Source organism: Papilio machaon, chromosome 26 (genome assembly GCF_912999745.1).
Source record: "Papilio machaon chromosome 26, ilPapMach1.1, whole genome shotgun sequence".
In the NCBI taxonomy this organism is placed as follows: domain Eukaryota; kingdom Metazoa; phylum Arthropoda; class Insecta; order Lepidoptera; family Papilionidae; genus Papilio; species Papilio machaon.
Window position 1 is genome coordinate 2,209,127 of NC_060011.1, and position 17,501 is coordinate 2,226,627.

The 17,501-nt window shown below is 34.1% G+C and overlaps 4 protein-coding genes across 4 annotated transcripts; 2 read left to right on the forward strand and 2 right to left on the reverse strand.

Moving 5' to 3' along the window:
* Positions 1 to 152: 152 nt before the first annotated feature.
* LOC106718659 (N6-adenosine-methyltransferase catalytic subunit) lies at positions 153 to 7,794 on the reverse strand. The gene is made up of 13 exons (XM_045684487.1): positions 7,421 to 7,794; positions 6,838 to 7,023; positions 6,082 to 6,206; positions 5,444 to 5,535; positions 5,174 to 5,300; positions 4,454 to 4,643; positions 3,821 to 3,906; positions 3,188 to 3,283; positions 2,435 to 2,579; positions 1,797 to 1,944; positions 1,507 to 1,618; positions 1,098 to 1,164; positions 153 to 349 (listed from the first exon to the last, which is right to left on the reverse strand). The coding sequence occupies exons 1-13, from the start codon at positions 7,603 to 7,605 to the stop codon at positions 226 to 228; spliced, it is 1,683 nt and encodes a 560-aa protein (XP_045540443.1). The 5' UTR covers positions 7,606 to 7,794; the 3' UTR covers positions 153 to 225.
* A 354-nt stretch (positions 7,795 to 8,148) lies between these two features.
* LOC106718658 (NADH dehydrogenase [ubiquinone] 1 beta subcomplex subunit 9) lies at positions 8,149 to 8,828 on the forward strand. The gene is made up of 3 exons (XM_014512809.2): positions 8,149 to 8,253; positions 8,396 to 8,541; positions 8,653 to 8,828. The coding sequence occupies exons 1-3, from the start codon at positions 8,159 to 8,161 to the stop codon at positions 8,826 to 8,828; spliced, it is 417 nt and encodes a 138-aa protein (XP_014368295.2). The 5' UTR covers positions 8,149 to 8,158.
* A 304-nt stretch (positions 8,829 to 9,132) lies between these two features.
* LOC106718729 (DNA polymerase interacting tetratricopeptide repeat-containing, protein of 47 kDa) lies at positions 9,133 to 10,889 on the forward strand. Its single transcript, XM_045684545.1, has 3 exons — positions 9,133 to 9,372; positions 9,662 to 9,852; positions 10,051 to 10,889. Exons 1-3 carry the CDS (start codon positions 9,220 to 9,222, stop codon positions 10,859 to 10,861), a joined length of 1,155 nt encoding a protein of 384 aa, XP_045540501.1. The 5' UTR covers positions 9,133 to 9,219; the 3' UTR covers positions 10,862 to 10,889.
* A 439-nt stretch (positions 10,890 to 11,328) lies between these two features.
* LOC106718740 lies at positions 11,329 to 14,972 on the reverse strand. Its single transcript, XM_014512903.2, has 10 exons — positions 14,806 to 14,972; positions 14,368 to 14,538; positions 14,204 to 14,281; positions 13,910 to 14,042; positions 13,239 to 13,470; positions 12,792 to 12,981; positions 12,505 to 12,604; positions 12,314 to 12,427; positions 11,919 to 12,040; positions 11,329 to 11,481 (listed from the first exon to the last, which is right to left on the reverse strand). Exons 1-10 carry the CDS (start codon positions 14,866 to 14,868, stop codon positions 11,335 to 11,337), a joined length of 1,350 nt encoding a protein of 449 aa, XP_014368389.2. The 5' UTR covers positions 14,869 to 14,972; the 3' UTR covers positions 11,329 to 11,334.
* Between the last annotated feature and the right edge of the window lie 2,529 nt (positions 14,973 to 17,501).

Consider the following 17,501-nt stretch of genomic DNA (forward strand, 5'->3'; position numbering starts at 1 on the left):
TATTTACAATAGTTTTGCAAAAGGGTTGCCTTTACAGGATTTGTAAAAAAAAACGAAAAATCCTAACCTCAAAATACAAATATTATATCTAACTTTTTAGATATAAAAGAAAACCGACAGACTATTTACTTAAAAACTAACTATTACTACTTAAATATATAATCAGTCCATGTTATTTCTCAAACAAATCACTTAATTCAATACTTTAGGCACTTTCATACAAGTTCATACACTAAGTGGGTCAGCAGGTGGGGCCATACAGTTGCCGTCGGGGTAACGTTTTTTAAACGCCGCTATGAGATCAGGTTCCACTAATCTTACACCATCCACTTGGTTACCTAATGTAATCCTGTTGAATTATACGAATATTGTTCTCAATTACGAATAATAACTCTAATACACTAAATATTGGATTATTATTTTATCTAAGTATATATATAAAAGAAAGTGGTGTTAGTTACACTATTTATAACTCAAGATCGGTCGAACTGATTTAGCTGAAAATTGATGGGGAGGTAGCTTAGAACTAGGAGACGGACATAGGAACTTTTTTATCTTGTGTGCATTTTTTTTATTCCGCGCGGACGGAGTCGCGGGTAAAAGCTAGTTTATGATAAATTGCATTAATTTCCAACAACATTTAATGAATAAAGAACGGAAAAAAAGCTAATTAAAGTTTAAATTTGAAGAATGTAACATGTTTAGGTCACATTTCGTTACACGAGAGAGAAAAGACATATAATAATGAGGGAATAAGAAAGAGAGGAATGCTTTTCAATTTGTAAAAGCGAGATCTATACAAAAGTTTGTATGTTATGACATTGCTAACTTCATTGTTCAAAGCTGTAATTTTCTCTTCTATATATATAAAAATAAATTGCTGTCCGTTAGTCACACTAAAACTCGAGAACGGATGAACGGATTTATCTTATCTTAGTCTTGAAATGTTCGTGGAGGTGTAGGGAAGGTTTAAAAGGCGAGAAAAAATTCATACCGCTATTAAGTTTTTTTTTCCTGCGCGCGGACGGAGTCGCCGGCGACAGCTAGTAGATAGATTATAAATGATTTAATTGAATTCTTATATATATTTTACTTACCAATTAGGTTGAACATTGTGTGGTCGACCGAATAATTCTATTTTTCTTGTGCCTGGACTTAATCTTTCTGTAAAGATTATAAAAACCATAAATTATAATTATGTCAGAAGAGAAAGGGATTAACAGATGACGTTTCAATTACATTTTATTATACACTACAAGAAACGCTGGCGATTTCAAAACTAAAAAAATAGCCTATAACATGCCCGCGTTCATTAGCTACTTTCCCGTCAAAGTTTCATCAAAATCGGCCCAGCCGTTTCGGAGATTAATCAGAACACAAAAACACAAAAAAAGTTACAAGATTTTCGTTATCAGAAATACGATTTTTTATTATATAGACATTCCAGTTTTATTAATATATATGTATAGATTATAACGTTTGCTGATTCACTAAGTTACTGCTTACCAATAATGCCGTATATTTCGTCAGGTTTGTGTGAAGTTGCCCTTACTTCGGCGACGATGACGTCACAATCCAGACCTCGGTTCAAATTCTCAGGGTTGCCTTTCATACCAACCTATAGATTATTTTTTTATTTATTATAATAATTTTATTACACAAATATACTTCATTTTATGTCTCAATTTTCCTAAAATAATTTAAAAAAAAAGTGAAAAAAAAATCTTAATTGCCGCTATGTTTAGAATTTGAAGTGATTCTAGTTAATTTAGAGTTTGAATAGTGGAAGGTGTTACCAGACAGTGCTCCTTGCCGTGGTTGAGCCAGTGTCCGGTGCGGCCAGTGCGGATGATGCGCTGCAGCTGGTTGGTCTTCACCCAGATCAGCTCGTCCACGCGCTCGTAGCCCCACAGCTTGAGGCACTCGCGGCCGAGCTCCATTGCTCTGTACATCTAGCTGGTTATAACGTGCATTTACACTGACGTAACACTCATCCTACTTATTGTCATTGAGAATACAGAGACATAATATGTTTTTTTTATTTTAATCTGAATCTGTAAGTTAAAAAAAAATTGTCAATATCTGTGCTAACGATTTTGACAGTTCAAGGTCATTGACAAATTTTCTTATAAGAGATGGATGAAAAAGGGAAGAGCTACCGGTCACTTGTCAAAGCACACTGGAAATCGTATTTCTGGACTGCCAATAGCTATTGCAGTTTTTTTTTTTTATAACCTTTCATTGTCAATTATCTTCAACCTTGACATTGGCAAAATCATCGAAATTTCGATGGAGTCCAGTACTAATTAAAAGAAGAAGAAGAAAAAGGGAAGAGGAAGTTAAATTGACAAGGGAAAGACGTATAAGGCGATGTCATTTTTATATGTGTTTCATATGTTGTGTCTGAGCTATTAAGTTAAAAAAAGTTGTAGACCTGCCGGTGACCCAGAGGAAGATGAGGCCGCTGTCCTGCAACTGAGGCACACCGAGACATCTCATCTCATCATCCGACATGGTGCCGTAAGGCAGCTCCATGTGGATGTCCCACGGCGGGTCCGCCATTATCACTGCGAACTTACCTGCCAATAATAAATCTAAATATACTAGCTGTCGCCCGCGACTCTGTCCGCACGGCATTTAAAAAAAAACTTGATAAGTATATGTGTTCTGCCAGACTATGTTCTACATCTTTCCAAATTCAATCAAGATCCATTGAGTCGTTATGAAGATACCTTCAAACATCCATCCATCCATCCAAAAATTCGTATCATCTATATATATAAAAGAAAGTTGTGTTAGTTACACCATTTATAACTCAAGAACGGCTGAATCGATTTGACTGAAAATTGGTGGGCAGGTAGCTTAGAACCAGGAAACAGACATAGGATATTTTTTACCCCGTTTTCAATTTTTCTTTATTGCGCGCGGACGGAGTCGCGGGAAAAAGCTAGTCTACATATATAAAAAAAAGTCGTGTTAGTTACACTATTTATAACTCAAGAACGGCTGAAGCGATTTGACTGAAAATTGGTGGGCAGGTAGCTTAGAACCAGGAAAGGGACATAGGATAATTTTTACCCTGTTTTCTATTTTTATTCCGCGCGGACGAAGTCGCGGGTAGAAGCTAGTTTATAATATTAGTAACAAGTAAGATGTAATTTGGATTGTAAAAACACTTTAAACTTACCTAAAAATGTCATATCTAAATATCTCAAATCACATTGTATCCATTGCGGAGGAGTTAATGTCAACACTCCATCCGGCTTCGGAACTATCGTTGCACCTAAAATACAAATAACAATAGTATTTCACTGCACTAGCATTTGTATTACATATTGCCGTTTCTTGCATTTTCTTTTACAAAAAAAGAGACAACAATATGTATACAAATCACGGCAGTCGATAACAGAGAAATTCGAGTTAGAGAGAAATCTCTATAAGTGAGAAATTCGGGTTAGAGAGAAGCCTCTATAAGTGAGAAATTCGGATTAGAGAGGAACCTGTATAAGTGAGAAATTCGGGTTAGAGAGAAGCCTCTATAAGTGAGAAATTTGGGTTAAAGAGAAACCTCTATAAGCGAGAAACTCGGGTTAGAGAGAAATCTCTATTAGCGAGAAAAATGTTGCTGTTCCTTTAAACTCTCGCATATCCAGTTTCGAATAAAAATTTTTTTTTTTAAATTTTATTTATCTTAAAAAATATTCTACTGCTGAAAAAGGCATAGAGAAACATAGTGTTATCTTTTAATTTTAAAAGAAAATTTAAGGGATGACAATACTAACGGTTTCATCTAATATTGAAAGCGCAAAAAAGAGCTCACCATTATGTGAATTTTTGGTAGCAGGTTCGTTTGTTGTTTTGCTCGTGATATTCGGGTCAGCATTATCCACCTCGTAATGAACATATCTGGAAAGATATTGTGTAAATATTATCAATATGAAGCTTTGTTTGACGCGAAAAAAACATAACGTTATCCCGCTCATTATCTTTGAAGAAACAGAGATCACATTGTGTTTTATACAGATATTTTGGTGTCAGAAACCAAAGAATAGTCTTATACAAGTTTTATTACTTAAATGGGTATTTATATATAGAGCGTCGGTGGCTCAGGGGTTAAGCACTTGACTTGCAATCTGCAGGTCCTGGGTTCGAATCCCGCCATGTACCAATGTGTTTTTCGATTTTCGATTTACATATGTACATTTATCCGATGTTCTTACGGTGAAGGAAAACATCTGAGAAGAAATTCAAATATATGTGTGAAGTCAACCAACCCGCACTGGGCCAGCGTGGTTGACTATGGCCTAGTCACCCCTAACTTAGTGAAGGCTCCACTGCGCAGTATTCAACTGTAGGTATAGGGGGTAAAAGGATGCAGGGGAGGGGACTGTGCAGATGATCTTGAAACCTAGGAGATTGAAGATTACAAAATATTTTTTTTTTCAATACTTACTTGCAACTGTCCATATGGAAGCAAGTATTTAAAAAGGAGCAATCTCCTAACGACTCATCCGTATGGCTCTGTATGATCTTTTTAAAGTGCAGCTTCTTGCACTCGTACTGCTTCCCGGGCTTGTCTGTCTTCGCGTTGCGTACGCACTCCGCACGTGTCCCGTGTGGACAGAATTCCATAACCTGAGCCCCTACCAATAAAAGCAAAATATTTGACACAGTATTGAAAAAAAAAATATTTGATTATGAATGACCAATGAGAAATATTAAATTTTGATATTTAGTAATAGCTGTCACCCGCGACTTCGATCACGCAGATTAAAAAAAAATTAAAAAGTCTATGTGTTCTTCTAGATTATGTTCCACATCTGTGCCAAATTTCATCTGCATATAAAATTTGGCGTAATATGATGTAGAACATAGTCTAGAACAGGGATTCCCAAAGTGGTCGATTTAGAACTTAAAGCATTGCTAATTCTCACTCTGTCTTCTTCTATTGACCTAAGTCAGAATTAATAATTAATAATAATAATAATAGTTGATCTTAAAAGTAGGTAATTTGACCATGGGGGATCTGTGGTAACGGTTCATTTTGGAAAACTCACTTGTCCAAAATAGTTTGAGGGTCCCTGGTCTAGAACACATAGGCTACTTATTAAGTTTTTTTTAATTCCGCGCGTACGGAATCGCGGGCGACAGCTAATTATTTTAATATAATTACCTCCTTGACTTTTGAACTTATCCGCCAATGATTTTTCCTTTGCAGTAGGTTTACTGAGGAGGTCCATTATCTCCTCACCAACTCTTTTTACCGCCTTCTCTCTGCTCGACGGCATTGCTAATAGTGACTGAAAAGATACAATAAATTACAATTATACTACACGAAATTTTAGTTATTAGACAGGGGAGGGGATTTACAGGAAAGGGATATTTCCTCTACACATCTTTACTCTTTTATACTTACTTTTACAGACTCTAACGTCTAACTTACCATAATATCGGTGTCACTCTTAGCTGTCTTTTTGTCATCAGTTACGTTTTTGGCAACTTTGGGATTTGTACTTTCGTCTGTTGCGCTGTCACCTGTGTGAACAATTTAAATAAAAAACAAATTAATTTTCATGGATTCCATCACTTCCAAAACTATTGGAAAAAATTGTAAACTTAACGAAAATTTCTATTTTTTTTGTTTTTACTAACATTAGTTTTAACTAAAATAGAAAATGGCTAAAACACTCACATTTGTCCGGTGTCGGTACCGATTAGTTTCGAACCCATCGGCGGCCCTTCATCAGCGACGACGGGCTTCAGTGAGCGAAGGGTCGCGTCCGCCAACCAGTCCAACTCACGCTGATGAATGGCCCCCAATGGGCTCCAAACTAGTCGGTGCCGACACCGGACATATGTACATGAGTGTTTTAACCATTTTCTATATTAGTTAATGATAATATCTCACGAAAGTATTAATAATTTAACATTAGTTTTTTAAGCTTTGCCTAGCCAACTAACACTAGAATAAAAATATGAATCTTTGTAATCTGAGTCAATTAAACTTTACTAGTATTATCTATTATGAAAGTTTTTTTTTTAAAGTTCCCTGTGTAGAAACAAATTAGTTATTTATAAAACCTTTTCTTTTAGCCGGAGCAGATTGTTCTTCTATTAGGGCAGTCAGTACTGCAGCCAATCTAACAGATTCTGCACTCACAACTTCAATTTCTGCATCCATTGCACCTTCTAAGCGTTCTTTGATGCTGTTATAATAGAAAAAAAGGTGTAATAGACAGGGTAGGGGACATGACAGGAAAGGGAATTATCCTTCTTTATTATTGTTACCGCAATCAATTCCAAATTTTGGTGAAATTTGGTAGTTTACACTTTTGTAACTTTTACGCTAAAAAAAATTGAAGTGGCAACTTTCAAGAGTAAACATGCCTAGCCTAAATGCTCATCTTTTGACCGTTGTGGTCTTCTTAATCTTCTATCTATAATATCTATATTTTTAATTTATTTTTGGTTAAAGCATCATTGATAATATAATAATGCTATTTAAAAAAAACATGAGAGGTGTCAAGGGACACCCAGATGGAACGAAGTTCCTTTCGATTAATTAGTGAAGGAACCAATGTTTATTCTATGAATAAAAAACTTAAGTCTTCACAAGAAGTACATTTTATTTCTATGAATTTTCGTTATATATTGTCACGTCGTTGCCATGGTGAAGTAGCGCTCATTCGTCGTTAACATACTTACTATAGCAAAAAGTGTCGTGACAACTTTTCGTAAGAATTTTTTCCGTCTAGCCCCCTTTCACAACGCGCGATAAGGAACTTCGTTCCAAAAAAAAAAATCTTGCATTTTATTTTGAAATTTAAAGAAACTTACGTGATTAACTTCTGTGTTGCAAACTTCTGTAGTAAGCTTGCAACAATTCCAGTATCAACATCACCTAGGCCTGGTATCAATGCACTGGCTGTCGCAGGTAATTGCAGCTGCATGTCGGACAGGACTTGTAATAGACGCACTTCTAAAGATGCTACGGGAACTGGCAGCTTTGGTTTCTCAGGAACTGTTACAGTAACAGAACTATGAAATTGATTAAATATAAATAAAAATAATTACAGTAAGAAATGTGGTAAGCAATAAAGGACAGCATAGTAGTAATTTGAAACAATTTAACTCACATATGATCATCCGATGATGACACCGACATATTAATTAAAAAATTAATATAAAAATCATGAAAGTTTAAAAAATTTAATCAGAATAAAACTAATAAAACCAACTGACTTTTCTTTTTTTAAACTAAAAAAAAGTCAACTGAGGAAATTTAAAGAACTCTTGATCTAGTATAAAGCTTTTGTTTTAATATCATGCTTTTATTCTTTTTTTGTGTTTGTGTGGAGAGTTAACAGGCTTTGACATACAATTGCTCCTTAAAGAGTATTTGGCCAGCCTATTTATTCACTCACTTTTCTGAGGAGCTGGACTGGAAACAGATTTTTCTTTGCTACATGTTGAACCTTCTCCTTTATCATTCACGAGAGTTGCGCCTAATATGTTTTGCCGTTCCTTTTTACGCTTCTCAAGCTTCTCTCTAAGACTATTTCTTTTGCTCTTCACAGCTTGAATTTCTTCCCAGGCGTCAGACATGATTAAAATAAAAACAACTACTGACCGGTTAGGAAAGCAAAAGGCATAAGTTCCGTATTACGAATGGGGTAAAGTTGTTAAAACGTATACTTATAACAATAATTTGAACAATATTGTTATGTTGTGAATTCTATTTCCATATTATTTACTAGTATTATTTACTCCATAACTTTGAAACGGTAAACTCACAAAAACATAACCCCAATGACAGTGACGTTTACAACAATTTTTTTTTTCGCCGATGGCTCAGGCTATACATGGTCTTTCGACCATTCCGCCTAGTCTTTCGTAGCATTTTTCCTTTAATTATATATTAAGTTCATTTATGTCTTTCGTAAAACAGTAAAGTAATTACAACTTTTAAAACTTTAAATCTAATGTTGCCAAGTCCTATCAATCTTATCTAACAAAGGGTACATAACTTTTTTGTTTGTATTTTACAGGGTTCATTTATATTTCGAATTATTGTGACATTTGATTTATGTCTTAATATTACAGTTTTCAATTCAAAACTTCAAAAATCTAATTTATTTTAACCTACTTTTCTTTAACTATGAATTTTGCTCCAGAGTTAATAAACCATTCTCAAAAAGTCTGTGCACTGTACAAAACGGCACTGAGAATGATAGAGTCCTATTATTATCCTAGGTGAGAACATTTATTTTACACCTATAAAGTAAAAAGTTATAGTTGTAAAAAATAGTATTATTGAATCTTGGCGTCCATCGATACAAAGATCTTAGGATACAAAGTTTTCGCTTCACTTATTTATATCATGATAATCTTACAGATATGTCGTACGTTATCACCAAATTCTTATGAGAAAGCGATTTGATGATAATAAATGCGTTTGCGATCCTAAGGAGCAACGTCGTCTTTTATGGGTAGGGGAGCATGAAGCTTTCATGAAGAAAAACCCTATATTTCTTGGACGTTGTAAGCTCAGTTTTATTGTTTTTTAAACTTGTTTTTGTTTAAATGTAATGTATTTACCTTCCCTAATAAGTTAAAAAGGCAACCACAGTTCAATATTTCTTTTCTTTGTAGTTTCAAAATCATTTGGACGTGCAGGAGGTGTAGCTTTTGAACGAGTAGTTGAACCACCGGACTGGGTTATGGATTATTGGCATCCATTAGAAAAAGCTCAGTATCCAGAATATTTTGCTAAGCGGGAGTGCCGGAAAAACGAGTTCATCAAAAAATGGGAAGCTGGTATTTTGTAATGAGATTCAATAATGTGTCTTGTCTCTTTCACAAAATATAGAACACTTTTTAAACCTGAGTTTTTCTGTTAATAACTTCATATTTCTTTTGAATAAAGGAAAATGGAAAATGTCAATAGTGTTTTATAAATATGAAGTGAAAAATAGCGGATACATGTTAATTTTTTTAACGATAAGTTGACTATTTTCAAGATTGAGGTTTGAGGTTGAATGAAAAATAATCTTTTCACACACCGAAAAAGACTAAAGCGTCATGTTGACAGATTGCAATATGACTTTGACAAACGTCATATTGAAATTGATAAGAAACAGTAGACCGAACCACATGCTGATGTTTTGATTTTCTTTTACTAAATTTTCTTCTTAAAGTTTAGAGAAATTTTAATTGCAAATGGCGGAGAATTCTGAAACAGATACGAAAAAGCCTATGTCTGATACGGAGCGGTTGGAATTGTGTCAGAAATTAGATCAAGAGCTTGATGATTTTATTAACAGTTTGGAAAGGAAAAGGTACACAGAAGGATGGCCGGAGGACCGATGGGAGGTATGATAAATTTTCCTGAATATAATTATACTCCAAAGGTGAGATTAAGAGTCGTATATATAGTATAACTACACTTTCGATAAAAATAAAGGCTTTTTATCGAAAGCTTGTTGTGGCTAACGTAACTGGATTTAACGTCATAATATCTGCTTTTGATTACCTTGTAAGGTATGAATTAACATCTTCTCATTTTTATAAGACGTTCAGAAATTATACATAGTGTAGACATACATACATGGAAAAGAAGATGCTTGAAGTATAGAGGTATCACTTCATATTTTTGTTTTAGGAAGAAATGGATAAACATCCATTCTTTATGAAGAGTAACCCTGATGGTGATGAAATGTCTCCACTAGCAGAAGGATTGGCAAAAATTAAATATGATCCCGAGGAGAATACACCATTGGAATTGGCAAATAATTATAAAGAAGATGGTAATTTTAATTTCAAACACAAAAATTATCGTTTAGCTATTTTAGGGTGAGTCAAAGTTTATTTTTCAAAGATCAGACCTTTTATTCCTGAAAATATAAAAATAATAGTATTGAATTTTACTAGTGATTTTACTTTATTTTAAATGTTTATTTTTGGGCCCATATTTGAAGCAGAATATGCATAAATTCCCAAAAAAAAAACAAATGGTCTAGCTTTGTGGGGTAATAATAACATTGTTTACAGATACACAGAAGGTATTAAAGTAAAGTGTGATGATCCTGAAATAAACGCAAGTCTGTATAACAACCGTGCTGCTTCACACTGGCATCTTAAAAACTATAGATCCGCGTTATATGATAGTGAAAAAGCCTTATCATTTAATCCAGAACACACAAAAGCGAGACTACGAGCAGCCAAGTCCGCATGCCAAATAGCCAAATACGATGTTTGTATACAACACTGTGAGAAATTATTATCACAAAGTAATGATAAAGAAGTTGTAGAATTATTAAGCATTGCGAAAAAGAAGAAGTTAATACAAGAACGAGATGAAAGGAAAGAGAAAAGAAGAACAAATAAGAAGGAGGAAGAAAGAGATGTGATTGTTAAAATGATTATTGAACGTGGAATTAGAGTATCCAATTGTGATGATGAAGATGATATAGATTTGTCAAAATTAGAACCGTGTTTGCCAGATTCACAAGACTGTATGGTGCATATAGAAAATGGCGTATTGAAATGGCCAGTACTTTTAATGTATCCGGAATATCAAATGACAGATGTTGTTAAAGCATGTCCGGAAAATGTTCCATTGTTAAATCAGTTGGAACAATTATTCCCTGCTCCTTGGGACACAAATAATAAGTACAATATAAGTACTGTTAATATATATTTTGAAGGTTATGATAAAATGCCGCATGTGATTGATCCAAAGAAGAATTTGGGTGATTTATTGGTAATGAAATATTTTGAGCTAAAAGCGGGCACTCCAGCTTTTTTTATTTTGCCACGCGGAAGTGTTATTGAAAGTAGATTTTTGGAAAGTTATTTATAGAATAAGATGAAATATAAATTTTATAATGACGGACAGTTTCAGTTTTTTTTTAAATACCGAATTTAAATAAAACCCAAAATAAAATATATTGCACACATAATAGTGATCGAAGAGCGTCGGTGGCTCAGGAGTTAAGCACGCAAGCAGTTGAATTGCAATCTGCAAGTCCTGGGTTCGAATTCCGCCATGTACCAATGTGTTTTTCGATTCTCGATTTACATATGTACATTTATCCGACGTTCTTACGGTGAAGGATAACATCGTGATGCTACACATGTCTGAGAAGAAATTCAATTATATGTGTGAAGTCAACCCGCACTTGGCCAGCGTGGTTGACTATGGCCTAGTCACCCCTAACTTGGGGTAGGCTCTGAGCCCCTTAGTGGGGACGTATAGTGAGCTGATGATGATGATGATAAAAGTGATATAAAAAAAATGTCTATATCAATTTTAATAATATCTTTAATAAATAATTATGTATCAGTATCCGCGTCTTCGGTATCGTATGTTTGATGAGGGTAGTACGGTCCCGCTGACTCGAACGGACTCTTGGAGTCAAGCAGTGACGGGTACGGATGATGAGGAAGTGTGCCCATCCATTGCGGATACCAGTATAGACCCTGAACATAGGAAAATATAACCTCAATCACAAACACTACGTGAAAACGAATAGAATTATGATGCGTCTGCCTGTTTTGCAGAAGCACAGTAGATTTCGTAACTAGAAGTATCTTATATATAAAATTCTCGTGTCACGGGGTTCGAACTTGAATTCCTCCGAAACGGCTTGACCGATTCTCATGAAATTTTGTGAGCATATTAAGTAGGTCTGAGAGTCGGCCAACATCTATTTTTCATAACCCCCTCCCCATTTAGTTTTTTTTTAACTGCGTGCGGACGGAGTCGCGGGCGACAGCTAGTATTACAATAAAATTTCTTTAACCACCTGTATTTTACGTTTATAAATTGTGGTCGAATTTCAATCCCTTGTAACAAAATATGTTAAATCACGTTTAATTCTTTGCATGTACTCATGTTTATTTAATACTAAAATTACCTTATTGCCAGCTGCGTTACAAGTAAATCTATCGTCGTGTAGGTCTACCACGTCTAGGTAACTTTTACCAGCGATAGAACCGTAGTTTGGGGGATACATAAAAAGACAGCCGTCCAAGTTATCTGAAAAGAAAGTTTCTATTGTTTAGATGAGGTGACATTGGCAGACATTTTTTGTAATGTTACGAAAGTTCTCCCCAAAAATCTTGAATCATCATTTCATCTGCAACACGTTCACTGCCACTAAGATTTTTACGTACAGTGGCCTCGCAGGCCAATCTGATGATTATAAATTTGTCAAGAGGCCTGCCAACACTTCCTGAGATGTTCAATTTCAGACTTAAATCTTTTGTGTGATTATTAACTACATAAAATTTATTTTTTAATGCTACTTACATGGTACCGTTATGTTTTCATCCTCGTCGACAATATCTGGAGTGGGTGTTGGCTCAATGTATGGTGGTATTGGATCAATACCGGTCCCAGGGTCACCGGGTATTAAAAATGGACCTAATACGAAATTATTAGAGCTTAAATTGCAATAAAAAATTGCATCGGTTGCATTTGAAAATATAATTAAATTTTACCGCCGTAATGGTTGGTGTAGTTCCACTCGCAAACATGGTGGTCACACACGAGGGGCGTGTGATGTTCCTTAGTGTAATATGTGTGGCCGTTTGGTGTAGTCTAAAAAATTAAAATGTGAAAAAAAGTCAACTTTCCGATTTTCATCATTGTTTTTTGACCAATTTTAGTGGCACCTTCTCTTCTGGCGAGTTAATTTTCACAACAAAAGGTTGATCGACAGATAGAGAATGTCTTTGAGCATAAAGCTACTTATTAGTAATTATAAATGATTATATAAACAACGTACCAATAAATAATCATAATGTCGGTATCGAAGACCCTGTATATTGAAGTCCAGTATGAAAGAACCAGATGCGATGATGCAAGCTGTAGCCGTGAGCGGCGGTAATTTGTACATGATAAGACCGCACTTAACAATCGCCTTGGGCAACGTCACCACATCTCTCTCGTTTTGTACCAACTTCTTGAATGGAAATCTAATTGCCAAACAAAAGAAAATTACTATTTGATTTAGAAGGCACTTCAGCCTCTCAGATTTGCAAAGATTGGTAGTTAGCTGATTTCATTGCCAAGTCCGACAGCTAATAAAGCTGAACAGTTGTTTTTATTATCTCAGAAACAACTAATATGATTATTGAAAATTGAATTATTGACTTCGTATTAAACAATGCAAATACTAAGGAAATTTACAAGCTAGTCAGTAATAAAAAATAACCTGTAAGTAATAAATTACCTGAATATACAAATGCCGATGTGACACTCCAAGCCATGTAGGTAGTTGTCGGTAGGGAATGACACGCTGGGGTCGTCTAACAAGTAGTACTTCTGCTCATCATGGAAGTGTAGAAAGCCAAGGAAGATGAAAGAGCGATCCTTGCAGTACGGCGCAAGACCCCGTCCCATGTTGTAGATGTCGCTGTAGAGCTCCGATATGAACAAGTACACGTTCTTCCCGCAATAGAATTCTATAAGTAAAAATCAATTGAATATCTTTTAAAGTTGTAACTTTTAAGGATACCCTTCTATGTACGTTTTTACTAATAAATTTTGTCACGGCCAGGCTTTCAATGCCACCTTTACTCTACAGTAAAATCCTTTAAAATGTCGCAATGGTCTGAGGTAGGAACAAAAATATTTAATATTTAACTGTTGGAAACAACAAGAAGGGTTATGATTTCGTGCCCAAATTTTATACATGATGAATTGATATCTTCTTTTCCTTACTTCTTCCTTATGCAAGGTGAACAAAGCTTCGTTCACCAGAGGAAATGCAACGTTATACCATTTTTTATTAAGTTGCTTTTTGTTCGTTACAACTTCTATGCGACTGCTATGGCACTGTGACTTTTCGTATTAAAGTAAACTCGCTAGGTGAGTCAGTGGTACTAAAACAGTTTCAGTTACCTTGGCTGATGTAAAACTCCATCGGCACCGGTCCTCCGGTATATGTGGCCTTCCTCTCTGCGGCGATTGAGTTATGGTTCTCGTACATCGTCAGCATGTTGTCGATCACGTCGTCGAGGGTAATTAAGAGCACCTATGAATATCATTTTGAATTTTTCATTTGAAAAGTACTTGTGCTGTATTAAGTTTAGCAATATGGATGACATTTTTAATTTGATCGTATACAGAAATTGTCGTCTCCATTGACTTCATTTTTGACTAAGCTTTTTATATGGTAATATATATTTTAGATACCTTTAATTCTTGAATATGAAGCCGAATGAATCTTCCAAGATGATCAGTAGCTATGTGTATTCGCTCATTAATTATGTACTGCAAAAGAACACATACTTTATTTATAAAGTAAAAAATTAACCATAGGTTGGTTTAAAATGGAACGTAGAACTTTAGACAAATACCTGGTCTTCAGCGGTTTTGATACGCATCATCTCATTCTGGTATAGCCATAGGTTGTCTAGCTTGTCTGTGGGGTCGTGACCGTAGATTTCGAATGCGTCGATGATCATTGCTAGAGTGATATTTTCGTTGACTCCGATACAGCAGGGATGACGACGGATATCGTAGGGTATCTGTAGTTATTTCTAATATTAAAGTTATGATAAATCTTTTATAAATATATGCATCAAAATATAAATAAATATAATTGAATCGAGTATTTTATGTTACATAAATTCGTCCCTTTAATCCAGTAAAGTTAAATAAATTTTAAATTTACCCTCATTTTTATATATAGACATATTTAACTATTTTATATAAAATATGGGCGTAAATTAGCAGCAGGAACAACAAAAAGATGAGTTATTTAAATTTTTTTTAATATATTTAAATATACAAACCGTTAACTGAATCCAGGCCACACATAATACAAGTAGCACGCAAGCGCGAGTAAAGGCGTCCATTTTGTCAGCATGGCGACCAGGTAAAGCACTAAAACATTTTACCGCCAATTACGTTATCAAATTTAACTTTTATTGTATCGTTAACATTGGCAACCTCGCATTGCGATAGTAATTGAAGTCGTTAAATACATCTATTGAGTACCGACCTTTCATCTATATATATAAAAGAAAGTCGTGTTAGTTACACTATTTATAACTCAAGAACGACTGAATCGGATTGACTGAAAATTGGTGGGCAGGTAGCTTAGAACCAGGAAAGGGACATAGGATAATTTTTACCCCGTTTTCTATTTTTTATTCCGCGCGGACGGAGTCGCGGGTAAAAGCTAGTTGGTTTATAGATGACAAATTATTGAGATCTATATATATATAAAAACTTGAGAGGTGTCAAGGGACACCCGGATGGAACGAAGTTCCTTTCGATTAATTAGTGAGGGAACCAATGTTTATTCTATGAATAAAAAACTTAAGTCTTCACAAGAAGTACATTTTATTTCTATGAATTTTCGTTATATATTGTCACGTCGTTGCCATGGTGAAGTAGCGCTCATTCGTCGATAGCAAAAAGTGTCGTGACAACCTTTCGTAAGAATGTTTCCCGTCAAGCCCCCTTTCACAACGCGCGATAAGGAAATTCGTTCCAAAAGAAAGTCGTGTTAGTTACTATCTATGGGGACGGACATAGGAACTTTTTTCTTGTGTGCATTTTTTTATTCCGCGCGGGCGAAGTCGCTGGTAAAAGCTAGTTTAAAATAAGTAAGAACAACGTATTTTAGTGTTTTATTACCACGCTCAGAGTTAAAGATTTCTAAAGCAAATCCATATGGCAATTAGTAGATTCTCATGTGGCAATTAGTTGTAGGTTAGGAGGTTATAGATTATTTGTCAATAAAACAACAAATTTGGAATAACATTTTGTATTAATTTAAATACACATTTAGAACTCCTTTTGACGATACACGAATATTGTGTACGTTGAACATTATTGCGTTTATACACTAAAATACTTTTCTCAAATACAAGCACTACTTAACACTTTCAATGCCACTAAGATTTTAATCTTTAATACATGGTTTAATAACTGAACTTGCAGGACAAGTCGGCGGCAGTGAAAATGTTACCAAAACATTAAGACCTATATTGGAAGCACAATTATTATTTCTTAACCCTTTCGTAACATGAAATGATTTAGTTTTTTTTAAATGATTACATAGGTTTATAAACCAACACAAGTTTATAGATGTTGAGTGTTCAATCGGCCCAATGTTAATATTTTTTTGATTCTATGGAATGGATCGGTCTAATTCGAAAACATTTACAGAATCAGACAAAGATATTTGATAACTTTTTTGTGCTATCATTGCAACGATAAAATTTATAGCAGTGAAACAAAATCCTATTATTTAGAAACTTAATGTAGGTTTCCGAGACCAAAATCTCAGTTTAAAACACATTATTATCATCTCTGTTTTGTCAAAGATAATGACAGGGATGACGATATGTTTTCTACAGATATTATGGTCTCAGAAACCAACGTTAAGACAGATTGTAGATTTTAGATATGGCAATTATGAATATATAAATTGTAACATATTTTTATTATTTTTATGTCCCATTTGCACACCTAACGCACTATAGGGAACAATGTAATTTACGTTAATTTTTTTTTTATGTCAATAGAGAGTAACGTATAATTTAGACTATTTAACACTATGATATGATCAACAACAATATAATAATACACATGGAAGACTTTTTTTTTTGTAATCTTAAAATTTAAGTAAAGAAAATTAATTCTATAAATATGTACGGAAATTAATTTTAATTAATACACGTTTATAAATTATCATAAAAGACAATATAAAAAGCTTAAATTACAAAATAAATTTAATTTTTTTTCACAGTTGCCTATTATTTTCACCAGTAATAAATAACAACTTTTTCAAAAATACATAATATGCATTATAAATCTTTTGTTAATTTTTAATCTGTTTAAAATATAGATGATTATCATTGCTTCAGATTATTAAAGAATATATTTATTCTTGCGTTATTTTCTAAATGCTTCAATAAAGAAATACATATATTTTAACTCTTGTGTAGTAATTCTAAGCAATATAATGCTAGTTCAAATTCAAAAAGTCCATTGAATTTTAAGATCTTTAACTTTTTTTTAAATTATAAATTAATAAATGTTTAGCATCCGGTATTTGATAAATGTAATTGTAAATATTTTTATTTGTAAAGTAAAATTTATAATAATAAAAAATTTAAATATTAGATTCCAAATAACCTTAAAATCCGAAATTAAAATAAAATCTATAAATCTTATGAAATGTATTATACAACTTTATTATATTTTAAATGCAACGCGAATATTTCATAGTTCTAATATATGCAATGCAATTGCAATCCATTAAATATATCATATTTTTTTCAACTGGAAGACTTCGTTGTCAAAGGATAATAAATGTTTATTTCCATTAAACGACTTGCCGCGCGATTACGATTTGCGCGCGGCCGCTTTTTTATTGGTAATCGCTCCCGCGCCATTGAAAATAGGAAACTGTAGCAGTCGCAGCCAAAGTCGCGCGGGTCAGTCGCTAGTGGAAATTAAAAGTAACACTGACTTT

Coding starts and splice junctions, on each gene's coding strand:
- LOC106718659 (XM_045684487.1), bottom strand. CDS start 7,605: ATGTCTGACGCCTGGGAAGAAATTCAAGCTGTGAAGAGCAAAAGAAAT. Junction 4,644..5,173: donor TAAGTTCAAAAGTCAAGGAG/GTAATTATATTA, acceptor TTTTATTGGTAG/GGGCTCAGGTTATGGAATTC. Junction 350..1,097: donor CACAATGTTCAACCTAATTG/GTAAGTAAAATA, acceptor ATAATTCAACAG/GATTACATTAGGTAACCAAG.
- LOC106718658 (XM_014512809.2), top strand. CDS start 8,159: ATGAATTTTGCTCCAGAGTTAATAAACCATTCTCAAAAAGTCTGTGCA. Junction 8,254..8,395: donor GAGTCCTATTATTATCCTAG/GTGAGAACATTT, acceptor ATAATCTTACAG/ATATGTCGTACGTTATCACC. Junction 8,542..8,652: donor CCCTATATTTCTTGGACGTT/GTAAGCTCAGTT, acceptor TTTTCTTTGTAG/TTTCAAAATCATTTGGACGT.
- LOC106718729 (XM_045684545.1), top strand. CDS start 9,220: ATGGCGGAGAATTCTGAAACAGATACGAAAAAGCCTATGTCTGATACG. Junction 9,373..9,661: donor GGCCGGAGGACCGATGGGAG/GTATGATAAATT, acceptor TTTTTGTTTTAG/GAAGAAATGGATAAACATCC. Junction 9,853..10,050: donor TATCGTTTAGCTATTTTAGG/GTGAGTCAAAGT, acceptor CATTGTTTACAG/ATACACAGAAGGTATTAAAG.
- LOC106718740 (XM_014512903.2), bottom strand. CDS start 14,868: ATGGACGCCTTTACTCGCGCTTGCGTGCTACTTGTATTATGTGTGGCC. Junction 14,282..14,367: donor TCAAAACCGCTGAAGACCAG/GTATTTGTCTAA, acceptor GTTCTTTTGCAG/TACATAATTAATGAGCGAAT. Junction 12,041..12,313: donor TGAAAACATAACGGTACCAT/GTAAGTAGCATT, acceptor CTTTCTTTTCAG/ATAACTTGGACGGCTGTCTT.